Source organism: Hermetia illucens, chromosome 6, assembly GCF_905115235.1.
Source record: "Hermetia illucens chromosome 6, iHerIll2.2.curated.20191125, whole genome shotgun sequence".
Classification (NCBI taxonomy): domain Eukaryota; kingdom Metazoa; phylum Arthropoda; class Insecta; order Diptera; family Stratiomyidae; genus Hermetia; species Hermetia illucens.
In genome coordinates, this window is record NC_051854.1 from 90,177,940 (window position 1) to 90,196,607 (window position 18,668).

The window sequence follows — 18,668 nt, forward strand, 5'->3', positions numbered from 1 at the left end:
TCGACAAAACAACCAAATATAAAAAAAAGTTTAACAAGGCACCAAAAATTCGGTTTTCAATATTTTTTAATAATCCTAATTACCGGACAGTGGTTAAGTCCGCATTCGGATTTTCATGAAACTTGCCATGTGTATGGGATTTCATAGTTCCCATCTGTGCACTGAGTTTCGTTCGAATCAGTTTAGCCGTTTTGGAGAAAAGTGCGTGTGACAGACAGACAGACACTGAATTGATTTTAATAAGGTTTTGTTTTACACAAACCCTTAAAAATGTTAACGCACACATCGACACTATATAACTTTTGTTTTGTATGCCCTCCTTGGCAATCAGTCTTCACCGAAAAAATTCGGAGGTTGAAAGCTTAAATGAATGGACTATTTCCACATAGTGCAATTTCACCCTATGTGATAGTTGCTGAGCTCACTGGGACAATCGCAGAGGCAGACTCTAGAGGGTTAATTAAAATGAATGAACGGTCGCTGGCACCAGTAGCGACTACTTTCGCAACTGGTTGCTGGACAGCGCACAGATGCCTGTACGAAATTATTTACCGTAAAGAGAAATTAATAGTTGAAGAAAGGAAAGTAATTGTTCTTCATCACTCGTTTCAAGGGAATTGACACGACTCTGAGAAACCGTACATTCTAATAAACTAAACTAGTCGGGAAACCGGAAGCTAGACGCTTCAGGTATGAAAGGTTTTCTGTATTTCTTTTATAAAGAGATTTGAGTGTGCACTTGTCCCATTAGCACGTAATATATGCATATATTATGTGAAAATATCCACTTTCAAGTGATATTGACATTCAAAGTCTTGAATTTGCGCAGAAGCGACAGCTTTGACCTATTATAACTTTGTCAAGAATAGTGCGATTTTCACCAAATTTTGTAGTCATGCTCTATGCTGTATCCATTGGTCCAAAATTTCGTTATTCTAGGATGAACTTAAGGTTTTTCGTACCAATTACTAAAAATGATAGAAATGTACTATTATTAACTTTATTTATCGGTATGGAAGGCACAGGCACTATGTAGTGGCAGACTCGTGACTTTTTTTAAATTTTTCGATCTGAACGTTTCTGAGAATGGGTCCGTTAAAGAAATGATGACTTTCAACCCCCCCGCACTCCCCACCTTTCCAACAAATAACAAAACTATGACCGACTTCGAAAAGTACTAACCGAGACCTTTCATTTACCCCACGTGACTATATTTGATGAACAAAAAATGTACAGCCCCCTTTTGCCTGTATGGGGACCCCCCTAAATTCAACGTAAAAGGATGCAATTCACTCTATCCATGAGCGTTCAGTTCCCACCTTACACAAAACCTTAAAAAGATCTCCGAAACAGAAGAACGGATGAAAAGCCTAAAAAATAACGCAACGATCAAACTAAAAATGATAGTTTTGGTCATAAATAAAAAATAAGTTCCAAACTTCCAAATTATATCTTCTTCTTCTTTTTCTTCAGCCTTTGTCCCGTTCACAAGCGGGGTCGGCTCATCGTGATCGGCTTCGCCATTTGGCTTTATCGAATGCCTGATCTGGGTGCAACCTCGAGGCTTTTAAATCCCCATCCAAATTATATATAGTGAGATATTAAAAAATATTCGTAACTTCTCTAATTTATTAGCAAATATTAAACATAGATTTATTATCAATTACAGCAATATTTCAAAAATATAGAATACCTTTTATTAAATAAGAACTCCTTCAACGAAAAATAAAACTCAAGTACACTCCATGAAATACTTTCACACCAAAAAACGACGTGCAAAATTAATGTCCATTCAAAAGTCGAACAGCATATTGTCCCATTCAATAGAAGGCAATGATGGCACTAGAATTAGAAAAATTACTGAATTAGCTTCTCGTGCAGACAGAGATTTCCCTTTACAATTTACAAATAAGAGAAGAATAACCTTAGCTAATAAAATCTTAATGTGATATTGAAGTAATCACTTACTTTCCGGTTCAGGTTCGTCAAAATTCTCCAACGCGATGGGTTCAATTTCACCAAAAACTGATTCGAATTTATCCATTGCTGAAATATCTGGCAATAATAACTCTTCATCGTCTACGTGACGAATACGAGCAAAAGCCCTCTCAGCAAGAGCCGCAGTCTGTTGCGACCAAATATACTCTAAATCTGAGAAAACAAAAATATGAATATTCCTGTAATACTTAACCATCAACCATTAATCTCACCATCATAATCTGGATCGAATTTCGGTAGTAGATCAATTTGGGGCACTGTTCTCATTGCTTCCGAATTTAGAGATAATTGTTTGCTCAGGAGGGATTTTTTCGATTTCGGCATTTCCTTAGGTTTCAGGATATTCTTCGGTGGTGCAGTTGGGCTGAAAATTGTACTTTTGGGAGCTTTCATCGGTGTGGGTGCGCCAGTATTATGCAGAACATTTTTTAATTCACCAAATACTTGTTTGCGCCCGGTATGTCGCCTTTCAGATAAAACGTTTTCTTTTCCTGCGAACTTTGTTGACGTGAATGCTAACAGGAAATACAAAGTTGAATTAATATGTACTCCCATAATCACCATTTAGTATTAAAATTGTGGTTTTAAACAGTTTTTCGAAGCGAAAAAGGAAGCAACTGATTCTCTAAATGCTAGTATTCGCCACTTGAAAATGTTTTCCCTCTGTCGGCATTTAAAAAGCATTCCTATAACCAGTTTAATAAATTACATCTGGACCTAAAGTCCTAATGAAGCTAGAATCATTTCAATCAACCATATTAGCCTCGGACCCCCTCGACTCTTTTGAAGGACAATCTTTTAACATAACGCTTTGACGACCTCCACCAAAATATGTATTAGACACAGAATTCATGATGGATTTCTACAAAACTGGCTTGCTGAATTCTTTTTTAAAAGGCTAAATCAATCTCAAAGGTCAGAGATGATTCTACAAACAATGGAAACAGGAAATTGCTATTAATACAATGGACTGGCCAGTCATCGGATACCAAATAAAGGAAATGTTTGGGAATTGTAAAGCTTCGAAAAGCTGCAATGAAGAAGTAATGATGCTAAGGTTCTGTGTATGTATGTGCGAATTTGCCCCACTAGTATTAGCACGTAACATATACATATATAGTATTATGTGAGAATATCCACTTTCGGGTGATGTTGACATTCGTAGTCTTGAATTTGCAAAGAAGCGACAACTTTGATCTATTATAATTTTGTTAGTAATAGTGCGATTCCTATCAAACTTGGCAGGATCATGCTCTATATTGTAGCCTATATTACTGCAATTTGGTGGTGCTGGGATGAACTTAAGGGGGGTTTGCAGCCAATTACTAAAAATTAAAGTAATATACTATTATTAACTTTATTTGAATAGATATCCATGTGGAAGGTATTTCGGAGCCTAGGCACCATACAGTGGCAGCCTCTTGATTTTTTTCAGATTTGTCGGCTGGGTTGCTTCTGACAATGAGTCTGTTAAAGGAATGATCAATCTCGGCCCCTCCCACGGCCCGCCTTTCCAACAAACGCCAAAACTAAGATCGCCATCGAAAAGTGCTAATGAAGACCTTTCATTTGATACCCAACACGACTATATTTAGTGAAAATAAATCTACACCCCCCTTCTGCATGTATGCCCCCCCCCCTCAAATTCGAAATAAAAGGATGTAACTCACTGTATGTGTGAGCGTTCTCAATTTCCATCTTTCCACCAAATTTGGTGTAAATCGCTACAACCGTCTCCGAGAAAAATGCGTGTGATGGACAGACAGATAAACAGAAGCTTTTGCGCAGATGGACATAGTTTTGGCTAACGAAAGTGCTGTAAACTCTTTTCATAAAGAGGGTTCAGGTTCGGTTGTAGACCTGACTTTTGTCAGCCGCGCACTGGCACGTGGTATATGCTCTGATGCGTCAGCGAACGCTACACCCACAGCGATCACCAGGCAATCTTCTTTGAGACATGTGTCCAGCCACAGAGCCGAAACCGAGAAAGATTTCAGGCTGGTCTGCAAAAGCTCTGGACCAACAGACCTTCATAGAGGTGTGGTTAGAGCAACCTAATAAAGCAGGCGCCTCTACGGAAAGAGCCGTCCATGTTTCCCAATGGATCGCTAAAGCATGTGAGGCGTCCATGACTAGAAGGAGCTCATTCCCCAGTAAAAGACCAAACTACTGGTGGAATGGTGAACTGGCCGGCCTTCGATCAGCCTGCCACCGAGCCAGAAGAGCGGCTCAGAGGGCGGTAGGTAGAGTCGATCAGGGGCAAAAAGAACGCACCTATAAGGCAGCCCGCAAAACCATCAAGCTCGCCATCCAGCGAAGCAGAAGGAAATGCTTTAAGAAGCTGTGCTCAGAAGCGGACGTGAACCCGTGGAGGAGTGTATAGAGAATCGTGATCGTGACGTTTCAGAGGCCGTTCATCTCCGCAGATCACATGTCCTACCCTCTTGCTGAAAATCATCCCGGGGTTTATTCCCCCAGCAAGAGGAAAGCACCGACACATTCCAACCACCTCTGAATGTGACGGCAGTTTCGCCAGTCACCAGAGACGAGCTGCTGGAGATCTGCGGTAGAATAGGAGACAATAAAGCGCCGGGCCTGGACGGAGCACCGAATATAGCCCTTAAGCTTGCCGGGAAATCCAGACCGAACAATTTCGCTAAGTTGTTCGAAGCGTGCATGTCCGAGTGGATATTTCCAGCACCATGGAAGCAACAGTTGGTGCTTCTGCCTAAGCCTGGTAAACCTCCAGGTGAACTATCCTCATACAGACCCATATGTCTGTTGGACACTGTGGGGCAAAATGTTAGAGCGAGTAATCTGTAACAAATTACTCCCAGTTGTTGAGAGCCAAGGCGGCTTTTCAGATCGGCAGTATGGGTTCTGGCTTGGCCGCAGATGCAATCCACGGAAAGGGTAGTACTGCAAATATTGCGTGGTAGTAACCCTGGATGTGAAAAATGCATTCTGTTCGGCCAATTGGGATCTAATAAGCAAATCCCTAGCAAAGGTTGTTATTCTCGCCAATCTCGCTGGTTTCGTCGATAGTTATTTAACTGAAAGGAGGCTCTGGTATAACACCGATGACGGACCCCAGGAGTACGTTGTTTCCGCGGGTGTCCCGGATGGCTCCGTGTTGGGCCCACTACTGTGGAACATCATGTACAACGATGTACTTAATCTTCCCCTTCCAAGGGAAGACACAGTGGTGGGCTACGCCGACGACATAGCGCAGGTTGTTGTAGCAAAGCATCTCGAAGATGCTGAATTATACTCAAACAAGGCCATCAGCGCTGTTAAAAGTTGACTAGAGAGCTCTGGTCTGACACTTGCGGAGGACAGGCGGTTCTCACCACTAAGTTCCGTATTAGAATCGGGTGGTGATAGACAGGAAATGGTCCCCAGGACGAAATGTGGATTGGTACCCACGATGGAGCATAAAACCTGGAAAACGCCTACTGAACCAACAGTAACAGCTCTACTACCCTATCTCCACCCCCACGTGGTCACCGCTGGGAGCTCTTGCTTAACGAAAAACTGCAGACGGAGAAGGATGAAGGCGAGTCCAGGTTGGGTAGGGCTGACAACCCTACACGGAAAACACGAAGCCACAACAGGAGCCTCAGATTGGATGGATTTTACAACGACGAACCCGACAACGAAAACGGAATAACGATTTGCGCATTTTCTCATAGAATATGCGCTCCCTGGACAGAGATGGAGCTCCCAAGCAACTATCCAATACCCTGTTCCGGAGAAGGATACCTTCTACGAGGCAGTAGAACGAACCCTCGAAGTCTGTCCCAGATATGATATCAAAATCATACTTGGGGATTTTAACAGCCAAGTAGGGACGGAGCCCGTATTCAGGCGATACGTTGACTCCCATACCTTACATCAAAATACAAATGATAACGGACTGCGGATTATTCAATTAGCAGTGTCACACGAAATAGTTTTTGGAAGTACCTGGTTTGCGCGGAAAGCGGTCCACAATCAAACGTGGGCCTCTCCCGACAGGACCACTTTTAACCAAGTTGACCACGTGCTGATCAAACGCCGCCACCTCTCAGCCTTGATGAATGTCAGAACATATAAGGGGGCCAATATAGACTCGGATCACTATCTCGTTGGCATGGTGCAGGATGAAACCTTACACACATCGATGTTCATCCTGCCGAGACAAAGAGGGAAATTTGATTTCCGACAGAATGGGCATATTGGAGCGATGAACTACTGAACAACCAGAACATCGGCGAGTTGTAGGTCCCGCCAACTGAAAACGACGGACAAATACTGTCATCACCGAGTATAGAAGAAGAAGAAGTCCGTGCAATTCATCGGCTTAAAAATCATGACGCCGATGGAATTACAGCCGAATTGGTTAAATATGGAGACGACTAATTACAGCAAGTGGTTCATCAATTTGTGCTCAAGGTGTGGTTCAGCGATCCAATGCCTGACGACTGGCAAAGAGGCAACATCTGTTTCATACATAAAAAGGGAGATATCACACAGTGCATTAATTATAGAGGTTCACGCTGCTGAGTACCATCTATAAGATATTCTCCGCTATCTTACTAGGCCCGATAGCCCCATACGCCCACAACCTCAAAGAGGCTTCACTCCAGGCAAATCAGCAACAGATCAGATTTTCTCTCTGCGGCAAGCAATGGAAAAACTGTTGGAATATGGACATCAGTTGCACCATCTCTTCATTGACTTTAAAGCCGCCTATGATAGCATAGCCAGGGTAAAACTGTAAAACATGAGAGAAATCGGTATCCCGACGAAATTGATAAGACTGACTAGGCTGACCCTGACCAATGTGCGAGGCCAGATAAAAGCAACAGGATCACTCTCAAGACCATTTGACATCAACAACGGGCTACGACAAGAACCTGGCCCTGGAAAAAGTGATCCGTGATGCGGAGGTAAATGTGAGGGGTACGATCCTCTTCCAGTCCACCCAACTACTGCCCTATGATGACGATATCGACATCATGGGAAGAACCACCCGAGACGTACAAACTGCCTTCATCCAGATCGAGTAGGCGGCGCGAGATCTTAGGCTGCATGTCAATGAAGGCAACGTCAGCACCAAAAACCAACCAACCAACAACATCAAACCGCCCTGGTCAAACGGGAAGAATAAAGATAGGAGACTAAAACTTTGAGAGCGTTGATAGTTTCTCCTAAAATCACAACCGATAACAGCTACGACGATGAAATCCGCGCACGGTTGTTTGCGCTCGAAACGGCTCACCATAGGGTCAAAGCTCTTACTGTACAAGACAACGATCTTCCCAGTCCTCATGTATTCCTCGGAGACTTGGGTTCTTAGCAAGAAAAATTGTGAACTCTTGGCCGCGTTTGAGAGAAGAATCCACCGAAAAATGTTTGACCTCTACTTGAGGATGGAAGATTTCGTAGCCTACATAACGACGAGCGATACCATGACCGTCAATCCGTATAGATGTGGATGATCCAGTCCGGAAAGTCTATAAGGGCAATATCTATGGTATAAAAAGAAGCCGGGGCAGACCCTGCCTGAGATGGAACTGTGGCGTAGGTCAGGACGCCAGACAGCTTTTAGCGATATCGAAATAGTGGACCTCGACGCAAAGTTAGGCAGGCCTAGACCGGATACCGGTTGTTGCGCAGTTGGTGATGATCATCATCGTGCATAATAGAGCTGCGGAAAAAATGTAGGGTCACTGAAGTGTTTATGCGAGTCTGATAACGACAAGCTGGATGATTTACTAATGATTGTAGGTTGGGTGTACCGCAATCTGGAGCGGCAGCTAAGGAACCCGAAAGCCTTGTTCACTTCAAAAGTGGTTTAGGAATGGAGAAGACATTTGAATTTTATATCTAAATGCAACGCAGGACGGAAACAAAATCTCTTGCGTCATAGCAGCAGGAGGGGAAACAGTAATTGCAGTGGCCGCAGTAATGGCTAATGCCACTATCAAAACCTAAGTAAACTGGAAGGAGCCGCTATGTTAGCCCACACGATAGGCTGTAACGGCACTCTCCACTAGAATGCTCCTTATATCGGCCTCGACACGGGGATGAATTCAAAATACTGATATGTTAACGGTTATATACTCTGCAGGTTTTATCACCTTGCAGAAAAAATCTTCTTACATTTGCACATTTCAGGGACTCCAATTTCGCTTACCTGGAGGTAAATTCTCTCTATCGTTTGACTTATCCACTGCTTTCCGCGTCGGATTAAAGTTTCTGAACGTTGTTGCCATCACTCCGCGATAATTCAGTCCCCAATACAATATAACTCTCCTATTTTAACGTAAGATCTCAGGAAAACTTTCAGGCCGTTACTCTCATACACAATCTCACGAAAATTATGGTTGCGGCGCCAAATTCACCTGACATCTGTTCTCATCAAAATAAAATGAATGTCGCCCTAGTTCAAATTTCAAATTCGCATTCAATGCCGACAACATAAAATCCTCCATCGATAGGTGCCATCTACTTGAAAATAGCTGTCAAACTTCGAAAAACATAATAAGACTCCTTTTCGAAATTTCCCCCTTTCGAAAAAAAACATATCTGAATTGTCAAATTTTATTTACAAAGGTCGATCGTATTGTGCGGGTGGGAATTGCGGTGCGTGATATGCTTCGCGGAGAGGAACTCCGACATTATAAATCATATGTTCATTAGAGATAGTGACGTGTGTTCGGTGGTGTCGCGCTGTAGCTTATCAATTGACTCATATCGCGCTGGGGCAGTACTTTCCCTTCCTCTGTCGTAATTTGATCGCACAGTTGACGTGTCCCCGGAATACGAAGTGCATGTTCTAGGTAGAGCTGTTCCCGGAAAAGTTGTGCCTTTTGTGTAATATCTGCCAAACTGGACCCAATGTGTGGCTCGGAGAATACCAGACGGGGGACGCGGGCGTTGATTCTGGTTGGAGGCTTCGGGACGCGTCTCCGTCCTCTCACCCTTAGCTGCCCCAAACCACTCGTCGACTTTGCCAACAAGCCTATTCTGCTGCACCAGATCGAAGCCCTGGTCGATGCAGGCGTCGTACAGGTGCCTGACCGCTCCTTATCTCTCCGCCAACATCACACGCCTTTTGTTATCTTAATGCCGGTGTCTTTGATTCGTTCCAGGTTATATTGGCGGTGTCGTACCGCGCCGAGCAAATGGAAGCGGAATTGCAACTTCACGCCGAGCGTCTTGGGATCGAACTGATATTTTCACACGAAAACGAACCACTCGGCACGGCCGGCCCCCTCGCCCTGGTCAAAGACAAGCTTCAGGCCAGTTCAGAGCCATTCTACGTCCTCAATTCCGACATCATTTGCGACTTCCCATTCAAACAACTTGAAGCATTCCACCGGAACCACGGTAAGGAAGGAACGATTGTCGTCACAAAGGTGGAAGAACCGTCGAAGTATGGAGTGGTGGTATATGATGAAGCTGGCGCCATCGAGAGTTTCGTCGAGAAGCCACAGGAATTCATTAGCAACAAGATCAACGCCGGCATGTACATTTTCAATCCTTCGATACTGGATAGGATTCCTTTGAAGCCGACCTCAATCGAAAAGGAGATCTTCCCGGCAATGGCCAGCGATCACCAGTTGTACGCGATGGAATTGAGTGGATTCTGGATGGATGTCGGTCAGCCAAAAGATTTTCTCACAGGTGAGTGACTCGTTCATGTGAGATTGTTGAGGTTTTATTCATTTTAGAGAGAAACGGGGGCCACTGAAACCTGAGAGTTTACTCAAGTGTTTTCGTAGTGCTTTTGCTCCTTGGTTGTTGGTGACGGAGAGCAAATAGTGAACATTAGCTTCCGATTCTGCTACGTAGTAACGATTGCACCACATCTGACCATTTTAGAGTTTGTAGATAGTTTCATGTGTGGCCAAGAACTGTAAGGGGTAAAACCACTGCTTTTACACATACAATAACTTAACATTCAGGCATTTAACATAAGCAACCTAATACCGAAGCTTGCCTGTTTTTTTTTATAGAGGTGCAAAGCCACAGTGTGGGACTTTAACCCACTAAAACCCCTCTCAGGGGTCGCCAACGATCCTTAACGGGTCGCCTACGATACGGGGAGTGGTGTCCCCGAGGTGCCCGAGCAAGTAGTTCTGACCCCCTAGCCGACATAAGACCTGCGTCCTAGGTAGTAGCCTCGAGAAAGTTTCTGGGTAAAGAGCGAACTGCTAATGACCGATACACGCCCGGACACACTGCGAGTCCCTGGAGGACAACTCCTTGTCGAGGTCGATGGGGTGATGTGAACCTAGCTCTGCCAAGGTGGTGGTTGTGGCGTGTATCAGGAGCCAGCCCCTTCGTCGGGTAGTGTGCATTGAACCGGTATTAGTAGACAGCGTTGCCCCGAGCGAGCGCTGAACCTTCCGTGAGTTCCGGGATCAGCTAATCGTAGGTTAGGCCTCAGGGAACTGGGGTAGGGGCTTTGTCCCCGAGGGTATACCCGTTCCTGACTATTGCGGCCCGCTCCCTTGCACACGATGCGCTGGTAAACAACTTAAATGGCGAACACAAACAAAACAAACGAGGAGATAGTGGAAATGGAGAGTGAGGTGGTTGCGTTTTTACACAGCACGAAAATGTGTCGCTCGCCCCAGCGCCCAGTGAAGGACGCAACAAGAAGAGGACGAGACAGGAACCCAGACCATACCACGCAGTACCATAATCGCGGAAAGAGACACAGTGGAAACTGCCGAAACTAACCAAATGGTTTCGAACGTAAGCCAAGTGGGGCTGTAGACTACTCTAGCACAAGCTGAAGAGGAAAGGCTTATTAAGAAATGCGCGGCAGTCGTGAAGCGCATGCGATCTGCGACGTTCCTCCAAAAAAACATTAGCAAAAGTGTGAAAAACGGGCTAATGGAACTAAAAGAGCTCCTAGGCAGGATTTCATATTATAGACGGACATGGAGAGTAAGAAAAAATCCGCGGGAAGCAGAAGCAACCCTGCCTCTCGGCGAGAACACTACGAGTACCAAACGGATCGCAGACAGTCCATTGCAGAGCGAACTGGGGAAAAAACAAAAGGAGGAGGGGACATCTGAAGGAGACTTCTCTCAGGTATTCTCCAGGGCCCAAAAGAAGATGGCGAAGACGGACAAGAAACAACAACACGTCGCGCCATCAGAAAAACCTCTGCCTAAAATTAAGGCGGACACGAAGGATGGAGCACAAAAAGAAAAGGTGGGGAGACGAAGAAGGATTGGACCACCAGCTCTGCTTATTAAGCCGACAGAAGGCAAGATTTTTGCGGAAGCCTCAGTGAAATCCGTTACAAGATTAAACCCGAAAATAACGGAGCAGAAGTGGTGAAGTTCTAGTCGAACTAGGCCTGAAGATAATAAATAAAGTTACGTTCTGTGAAGCAGTCAAGGGACTTCTGGGAGAAAAAGCTTTGGCTTCCAGCCTGGAAAACACGTGTTCTCTGGAAATCTGAGACCTTGGCTGCCTCAGAGAAAAGAACGAAGTAGAAGATTCTATCAAATGCGAACGTCTGGAAGTAACCAATGCCCGGATTGGTATCACCTCTGCAAATTGCCGAGGCCAAAAAATCGATGTGGTGGAAGTTGCCGTGCAATACGCGAGGAAGCTTCTAAACAGCGGAAAAATAAGAATTGGTTGGGTGGTGTATAGGATACGAATCCGGGGCCGCCCCAACCAAATGTTATAGATGATTGGATTATGGGCACACATCTGCAACCTGTCGGGGACTTAACAGAAGGGCAACATGCCGTAAATGCGGTCAGGCAGGCCATAAAGCGAACCCCTGCAATGAAAAGGAAAGCCGCGTCTTATGCAGGGACCGTGGCGCGAATGATGAGATCGTTGCGCACACTGTGGCCCCGGGGCGGTGTCCAATCTTCAGAGCAGAATTGGAAAAATCTAGAACGCGGTCAACATGATTCGCATCCTACAAATCAAGCAGTTCGCTGCGGAAACCAAAGCTGATTTAGTAGTCATCAGTGAGCAGTACCAAAACAAGGACCCAGTTTCATGGCACCCTGACATATTAGGTACTGCTGCCATGTGATTTCGGGACGGCACCCTCCTTAGGGTTCTTACCTAAAGCCAAGGGGACGGCTTTATCTGAATTCGGTGTTCAGGGATAACGTTTTTTAGTGCTTATCTTACGCCGAATGAGACGATGCCGGACTTTAGACGCAGGCTTGATGCTTTGGAGGACGCTATCTTAGGCACAGATGGGCGGATCCTGGTCGGGAATTTGAATGGGCATGTCTCACACAGATTGCAGTACAAATCAGCCAAAATGAAGCTCCGCAGCGCAATAAACAAGAGCAAAGCTCGCTGCTGGCAGGATCTGGTCGACGAGGTGAAGGGGGCCCGTGGGGACTCGGTTACAAAGTGGTAACCGGGAAAATCGGGGCTCTGCGGAAACCCTGTTCACATAAGGCCAAGCAGATGGACCGCATTGTAAGGGCACCATTCCCTGCGCACCCCGTATGGGATGATGACGTCGGCGCGGAGAGTGCAGAGGACTGTCCACTTTTCTCTATAAAAGAGTTTGAACAGGCAGTCCTCTCTATGAAAAGCAGGAAGGTGCCAGGGCCCAATGGTATTCCAGCAGAGGTATACAACACCGGCCAGACCTACTGCTCAGCGCATTCTACGCTTGCCTGAAACATTGGACTTTCCCCGCTCATTGGAAGGTGGCGAGGCTTGCGTTGATCCACAAAGGGAAAGACGTCCCCGAGTTCCCGTCTTCATACCGCCCACTATGTATGCTTGACACTGCTGGAAAAGTGCTCGAAAAGCTCATCAGAAGTAGACTCGCTGAAGCGATACGCGCTGTCGGAGATTTATCTCCCCGGCAGTTTGGTTTTAGAGCAGGGAGATCCACAATTGATGCTGTCATGCAAATCGTGGATGCCGTTCATCGAGCGGATGTACATAACCGCCGAATTCGACGGGTGGTGTTCCTTGTAACGCTTGACGTCAGAAACACCTTTAATTCCGTACGATTGAAAGACATTCTAGGCACACTAGGCAATACTTTCCACGTGCCGAACTATCTCTTACGGATATTGAGGGACTATCTGAGGAACCGCTCCCTGCTCTATGAAACACTAGAGGGTCAGAGGAGGATGGAGGTCACGTCGGGGTTAGCACAGAGATCCATCCTAGGGCCGGACATCTGGGACGCTACCTATGATAGTCTACTTAAACTCGACATGCCAGAAGAGTCGCGCCTGGTCGGCTATGCAGATGATGTCGCGGCGCTTGTTACTGGACGCATTGTCGAAGAGGCGCAAAGTAGACTCGGCATATTGATGCGACAGGTAAGCGGATGGACGACTGCTCACGGTTTCAGCCTTGCACTAGAAAAAACTGAAGTAGTCGTTTTGACCAGAAGGAGAATCCCGACCCTGCGTCCCATATTGATCGGCGAGTTGACCATAGAGTCAAAACCAGCGGTTAAATACCTTGGTTTAATGCTCGACTTGAAGATGAGCTTCTTCGAGTAAATCAAAGCAGCGGCGGACAGAGCTGCAGTTGGAATCGCGGCCTTTAGTCGGCTAATACCGACTGTTGGGGGCTCTATATCTACTAGGAGACGTTTCCCTATGGGAGCAACGCAGTCGGTTCTCCTATATGGTGCGGAGGTATGGGCTAATGCCCTTGACAGGGAGGTGCATCGTAAACGCCTTGCTCAAGTGCAGAAGCGGGGAACTTCGCGACTGGTGTCTGCTTATCGCACAGTCTTCGAATCGACTGTGATGGTGATGCGGGAGTGATACCCGTTGCCCTTCTTGCCAAGGACGAGAACTTAAGAGAGGTGGTTGCCCGTGAAGAACGTCAACGCACCCTTACCGAGTGACAACTTTCTTGGCAAAATGACCCAAGGGGCAGATAGACTGTGCGGCTCATCGACAATTTAGACCCCTGATGGAAGTTTTCAGTCTTACCTGCACAGGATTGGGAAGGCGCGGTCTCCTGATTATGTGTTCTGCAATGAAGTGGCGGACGACGCTGATCACACCTTTTTCTCTTGCGAGAGGTGGGACGGCTTTCGTCAGCAGCTTTATGCAAACACAGGGGAGCTCTCTCCAGACAACATTGTCAAAGAGATGCTCAAAAGCGCTGGCACCTGGAATCGTATTTCACATTATGTTCAGGCTCTTCTTATTGCGAAGAAGATTGAACTAGACCGGCGGAGGGATCGGACGGTAAGGGGTTCCCTGAACTGACAACTGCCTTCTTCCCTTCCCGTTGGTGGAAAGAATTCCCTGATATGAAGGCTCCCAAAGCCGGGAGAGCGGGAGGGCGAGCCCGAAGTAATGTGTCAAACGGTTCCAGGCTAGTTCTCTGATGACAAGGAGATGTTTAGTTGGTAGTCTGACAGCGTACTGTTGCGGGAGCGTAAACGCATTCACCTATCCTACTCCCAAAAAAAAAAAATTAGCACTACCCCCTAGCATTCCTTTTAATCAATTCGGCTTTGAAAACCTCAGATTCACCGAGCAGGCTATCCTTTACCTGCAAGACCACATCCTCAATCACGTGAAAAATAGGCAATACACCGTAGCGTGCGTAGACCTTGAAAAGGCATTCTGTTCAATCTGGAAAGAGGGTCTACTTTTCGAGCTAATCCAGACCAATCGCCCCCTTCCCTTATATAAAAACCTTGAACACTTCATATCCAACAAAACTTGCCACATCGCTCCATCGACTTCATCTTCCTCCACAATATTCCCCTTCCCCCCGCAAACTTGTCGCCTACACCAACGGCAGCCAGTTGCTACTCAGCAACATCAGTTGGGTGAGGTTCATCCTCATTTTTCGGGTTAAAAAAAAGATGGTAATTATGTATTTTCAAGAAGAGCCGCGGGCATGTAACTTGTGGTTATTTTTTATCACAAATCTTGTTCATTACAACCCTATAAGGGAGGGGGGTCGTATTAAGATTGAAGCAAAGCATTAATCCCGTTTGGTCCTCAGTCTTACTTTCTAAAGGTTACTCCCGAAATCTCGGTATTTTTCTTCCAGCTCCAGTGATCCGGTTTCCATTTTCCCCTTGGTCGCAAATATGACGATCTCGACGACGAGATTTCATGGTTGCACCAATAATTGGGTGTTCTGTTGCGGTGTAAATGCCAACAAACTAACACAGCTGACCCACCATTTCCATCGCTATTGGGTCATAGCCTGTTTCCGACAGCAAGGAATACCGCTTTCTCGAAAGTTCCGGTACATCAGCCTACTATCCTAGCTTTTTTACCGTCTGTGCATCCTCCGTTGCGTTCCTTGCCCTCCAATGTCGAAATAGATGACCTGGTGGTCGCTATGAGTATAGTGCTCACTCATCATTCCTCTAATCAACGAGATATTTGGGAATGCTAGATCGACAATCGAGCCTAAACCTCTCCTTCTAGGTTGGTGCACATCTAATGTTGGCTAGTAGATATCCAGCTCGGCAAAAAAAACCTCTGAGACCCACGCGTTGAAATCTTCGGCAATTATTTTAGGAATATGATCTGAACCATCCAACACCAAACTGGTCAACATCTCCTCATATTACATTAATATAGCAGTAGAAGGAACATAGTAGCTGTAGATCGAATGAAATGATCCCAATTTTGTAAGATTCTTATCATTTGTCATTGACTATAAATTGAAGTTCTCCTTTGCCAGATTATCGAAAAAGCCCTTTCATTTTAACACTCTATTGTTTTCTTGATCCAATTTCAGGAATGTGCCTATATCTTACCTCATTACGGCAATCACATCCGGAAAAGCTCTACAATGGTCCAGGTATCGTGGGTAATGTCCTAATCGATCCAACGGCTAAAATTGGGGACGGCTGCAGAATTGGGCCGAACGTAACGATTGGTCCCAACGTGGTAATTGAAGATGGCGTCTGCATAAAACGATCTACAATTTTAAAGGAAGCAACAATTAAGTCACATTCATGGCTTGACTCCTGTATAATTGGCTGGCGCTCGACAATTGGACGATGGGTTCGTGTCGAAGGAATAACCGTCCTCGGTGAGGACGTTAATGTTCAAGATGAACTTTATGTTAACGGTGGTCAGGTGCTTCCACATAAGAGTATATCACAAAGTGTCCCCGATCCGCAGATAATTATGTAGAGTCTAGATTATGGTCAGTTATTTATGTGGAAATAAACATTTTCACTGCTTTGTCGGATGTGTGTAGAGTTCATGAAATGTGGGAAGCTGTTTAGTATGCTTAAAGCGTGAACTGTCGCAACAGGACATGCATTTAGTTAGCTATTTCAGAAAATATTGCAAATACTGAGTTGCTGCGAACCGGACAAGATCTTTTACAATTTATCTTTTGTACTTTGAATACTATAAGCTAACGCGTTGTACACGTTCAAACCTCACTGCTACCATCGGATCTGTGTTCCCTAATTGAGCATGCACTAAACAAATTCTCAGTAGATTATGGAAACTCACCATATTGCCAACGAGCGGATTGAAATATGTATCTGTAATTATTTACGTAATTTTATAATCGTTGAATTTCACAATTTAATTTTCTATTCTGTTTCGAATTGTAAAATATTCGAATTACATATTTCTATAAAAATAATTACGAATAAGTGCAAAGACTAATTTTTAAATATTGGAAAAGATTTGTTTTAAACAAAGATAGGTTTCTAGAATAAATTTAAGACAAGCAATTTTGTATTGTTGACTCTATTCCCAATAGCATCGAACATGTGTTATCGGACTGCATAGCATTTGGTAATAAACGAAACGAGCAAAGTGGCGTTGTTTTTACATATTGCTATCGCCCATTCCGGAAACTTCGAAGATACATGCTACTATGTAAGAGAGAATTTAATAAAGAAAAAAATCAGAGGAAATCGAAATGTTTTCAATTCACTTCCGTTTGAAATACAATCCAAAATTAGATCTCAAATCGCAAATAGCTTGTCTAATCGAAATTGCTATACCAACGCCAGTCGATTATTGGTTTACGATGCAACATATTGATTGTGGCGTACATAGCATCGATCATTTGACTCAGCGGCTTTCCACTCATGAGTTCAAAGAAAGGAAGCAAGTGTTAATAAGATAAGATAACAAGGCTAGTTCGAAGCTGATACATTAATCATATCGAGTAATCATAGACAGAATTCAGTTTCCTGATAACGAAAACGCCGACTTCGCAAGCGATTCACTGCCGATCAGCTTTAAAATGCATACGTACGAAAAACAAAGATTACATGATGGTTCGGTTGTTCCACCAGGTTTACATAATTACTATCGAAAGATAACGTGCTGGTTGAAAAATAACGCCACATTTCAATTTATATGCAGAAACCGCTTAAAGCTGATCGCAAACAATGGTCTGCAATAAGATAATATTAAATTAAAGGGGTCATCTCGTGTGAAGGCCGTTTTTTTCGCTTTTTTTAGAAGGTTTTTGTGAAGAACTGGATAAAGGTACAAACACGAGTCTTCCACCATATATTTCCGAAAAACTAAAAGGGTGCTGGTAGTACTGGCCGGTAATAAGTCAATGAGAGAATCACTCGAAAACTTCCCGCAACATCGAGCACGTATAGAGAATGGTGTGTGGGTGTGTGTATATGGTGGGGGAGAAGCTACAGCTTCTGAGCACTCAGGCCGTGTTGGCCCATTGTACTCGCCTCCCCCGTCTAACGGAATATTCCGGATTCGTTAACGTATCGCAGGATTTCCGTTAGTGGATGTGATGCTACCCGTCGCAATTGGAGGACATCGGCACCAAAGATCTGATGCCTGATGCGTCCATAGGCGGGGCATTCACATAGGAAATGCTCCGTGGATTCCGCTTCCTCATTACAGGAGGGACACGTATCATCTTCGGTAATTCCTATTCTGAACATATGCCCAGCTAGTGAATTATGGCCTGTCAGAATGCCCACAATACACCTGCAAGTCCTCCTGCTTTTCGACAGGATAAACTTTGCGGTACGTATGTTGGGTTCTGGCACGAAAAGTTTGGTGTGTCGAGCAGCATTTAAGCTCTGCCACCTGTCATTATGGGAAACTTGTTCCCAGGTTTTGAAAACAGATTTAGCCAATGCTACTGATACCCCAATTGCTGGCTCCGATCCCGGTGTAGGGGAGATTGACCCCTCTTTCGCTAAAGCGTCCGACATTTCATTTCCCTCTATGCCACAGTGACCAGGTACCCAGAGTAGTTCCACCGTATTGAATCTAGACATAGAGTTCAAACGATTTCTGCATTCCTGAACGATTTTCGAGGTGATCAAAGGACTGCTCAATGCCCTCAGTGCAGCTTGACTGTCACTGCAGATTGCGATGCGCCTGCCCTTCAACCGCTCGTCAATCACCCAGTTTGCCACCCTTAGGATCGCATAAACTTCGGCTTGAAAAACCGTTGCATGTTGTCCCAAAGGAAAAGCCCACTTCTCGTTTTTATTCGAGAAGTAGACTCCGGCTCCAGAACCCTCTTCTGTGTTTGAACCATCAATGTAGAAGACTTCCGTATATCCCGCCACGCATTCCTCTGGGTCTTCCCAGTCCTCTCTACGTTTCAGGGTAACTGCATATCTTCTACCAAACAGATGTATGGGGACACGAGAATCGGAAGGCATTGTAAGAACTGGATTTAGTCCTCCCAGTAACTCTTCCAATGCT

General features: G+C 45.0%; 2 protein-coding genes across 2 annotated transcripts; one reads left to right on the plus strand and one right to left on the minus strand.

Moving 5' to 3' along the window:
- Positions 1 to 1,615: 1,615 nt before the first annotated feature.
- On the minus strand, positions 1,616 to 8,417 carry LOC119659246. The gene is made up of 4 exons (XM_038067225.1): positions 8,180 to 8,417; positions 2,211 to 2,513; positions 1,969 to 2,151; positions 1,616 to 1,842 (listed from the first exon to the last, which is right to left on the minus strand). The coding sequence occupies exons 1-4, from the start codon at positions 8,256 to 8,258 to the stop codon at positions 1,793 to 1,795; spliced, it is 615 nt and encodes a 204-aa protein (XP_037923153.1). The 5' UTR covers positions 8,259 to 8,417; the 3' UTR covers positions 1,616 to 1,792.
- A 158-nt stretch (positions 8,418 to 8,575) lies between these two features.
- LOC119659244 (mannose-1-phosphate guanyltransferase beta) lies at positions 8,576 to 16,892 on the plus strand. The gene is made up of 3 exons (XM_038067224.1): positions 8,576 to 9,057; positions 9,138 to 9,672; positions 15,739 to 16,892. The coding sequence occupies exons 1-3, from the start codon at positions 8,884 to 8,886 to the stop codon at positions 16,137 to 16,139; spliced, it is 1,110 nt and encodes a 369-aa protein (XP_037923152.1). The 5' UTR covers positions 8,576 to 8,883; the 3' UTR covers positions 16,140 to 16,892.
- Positions 16,893 to 18,668: the final 1,776 nt, after the last annotated feature.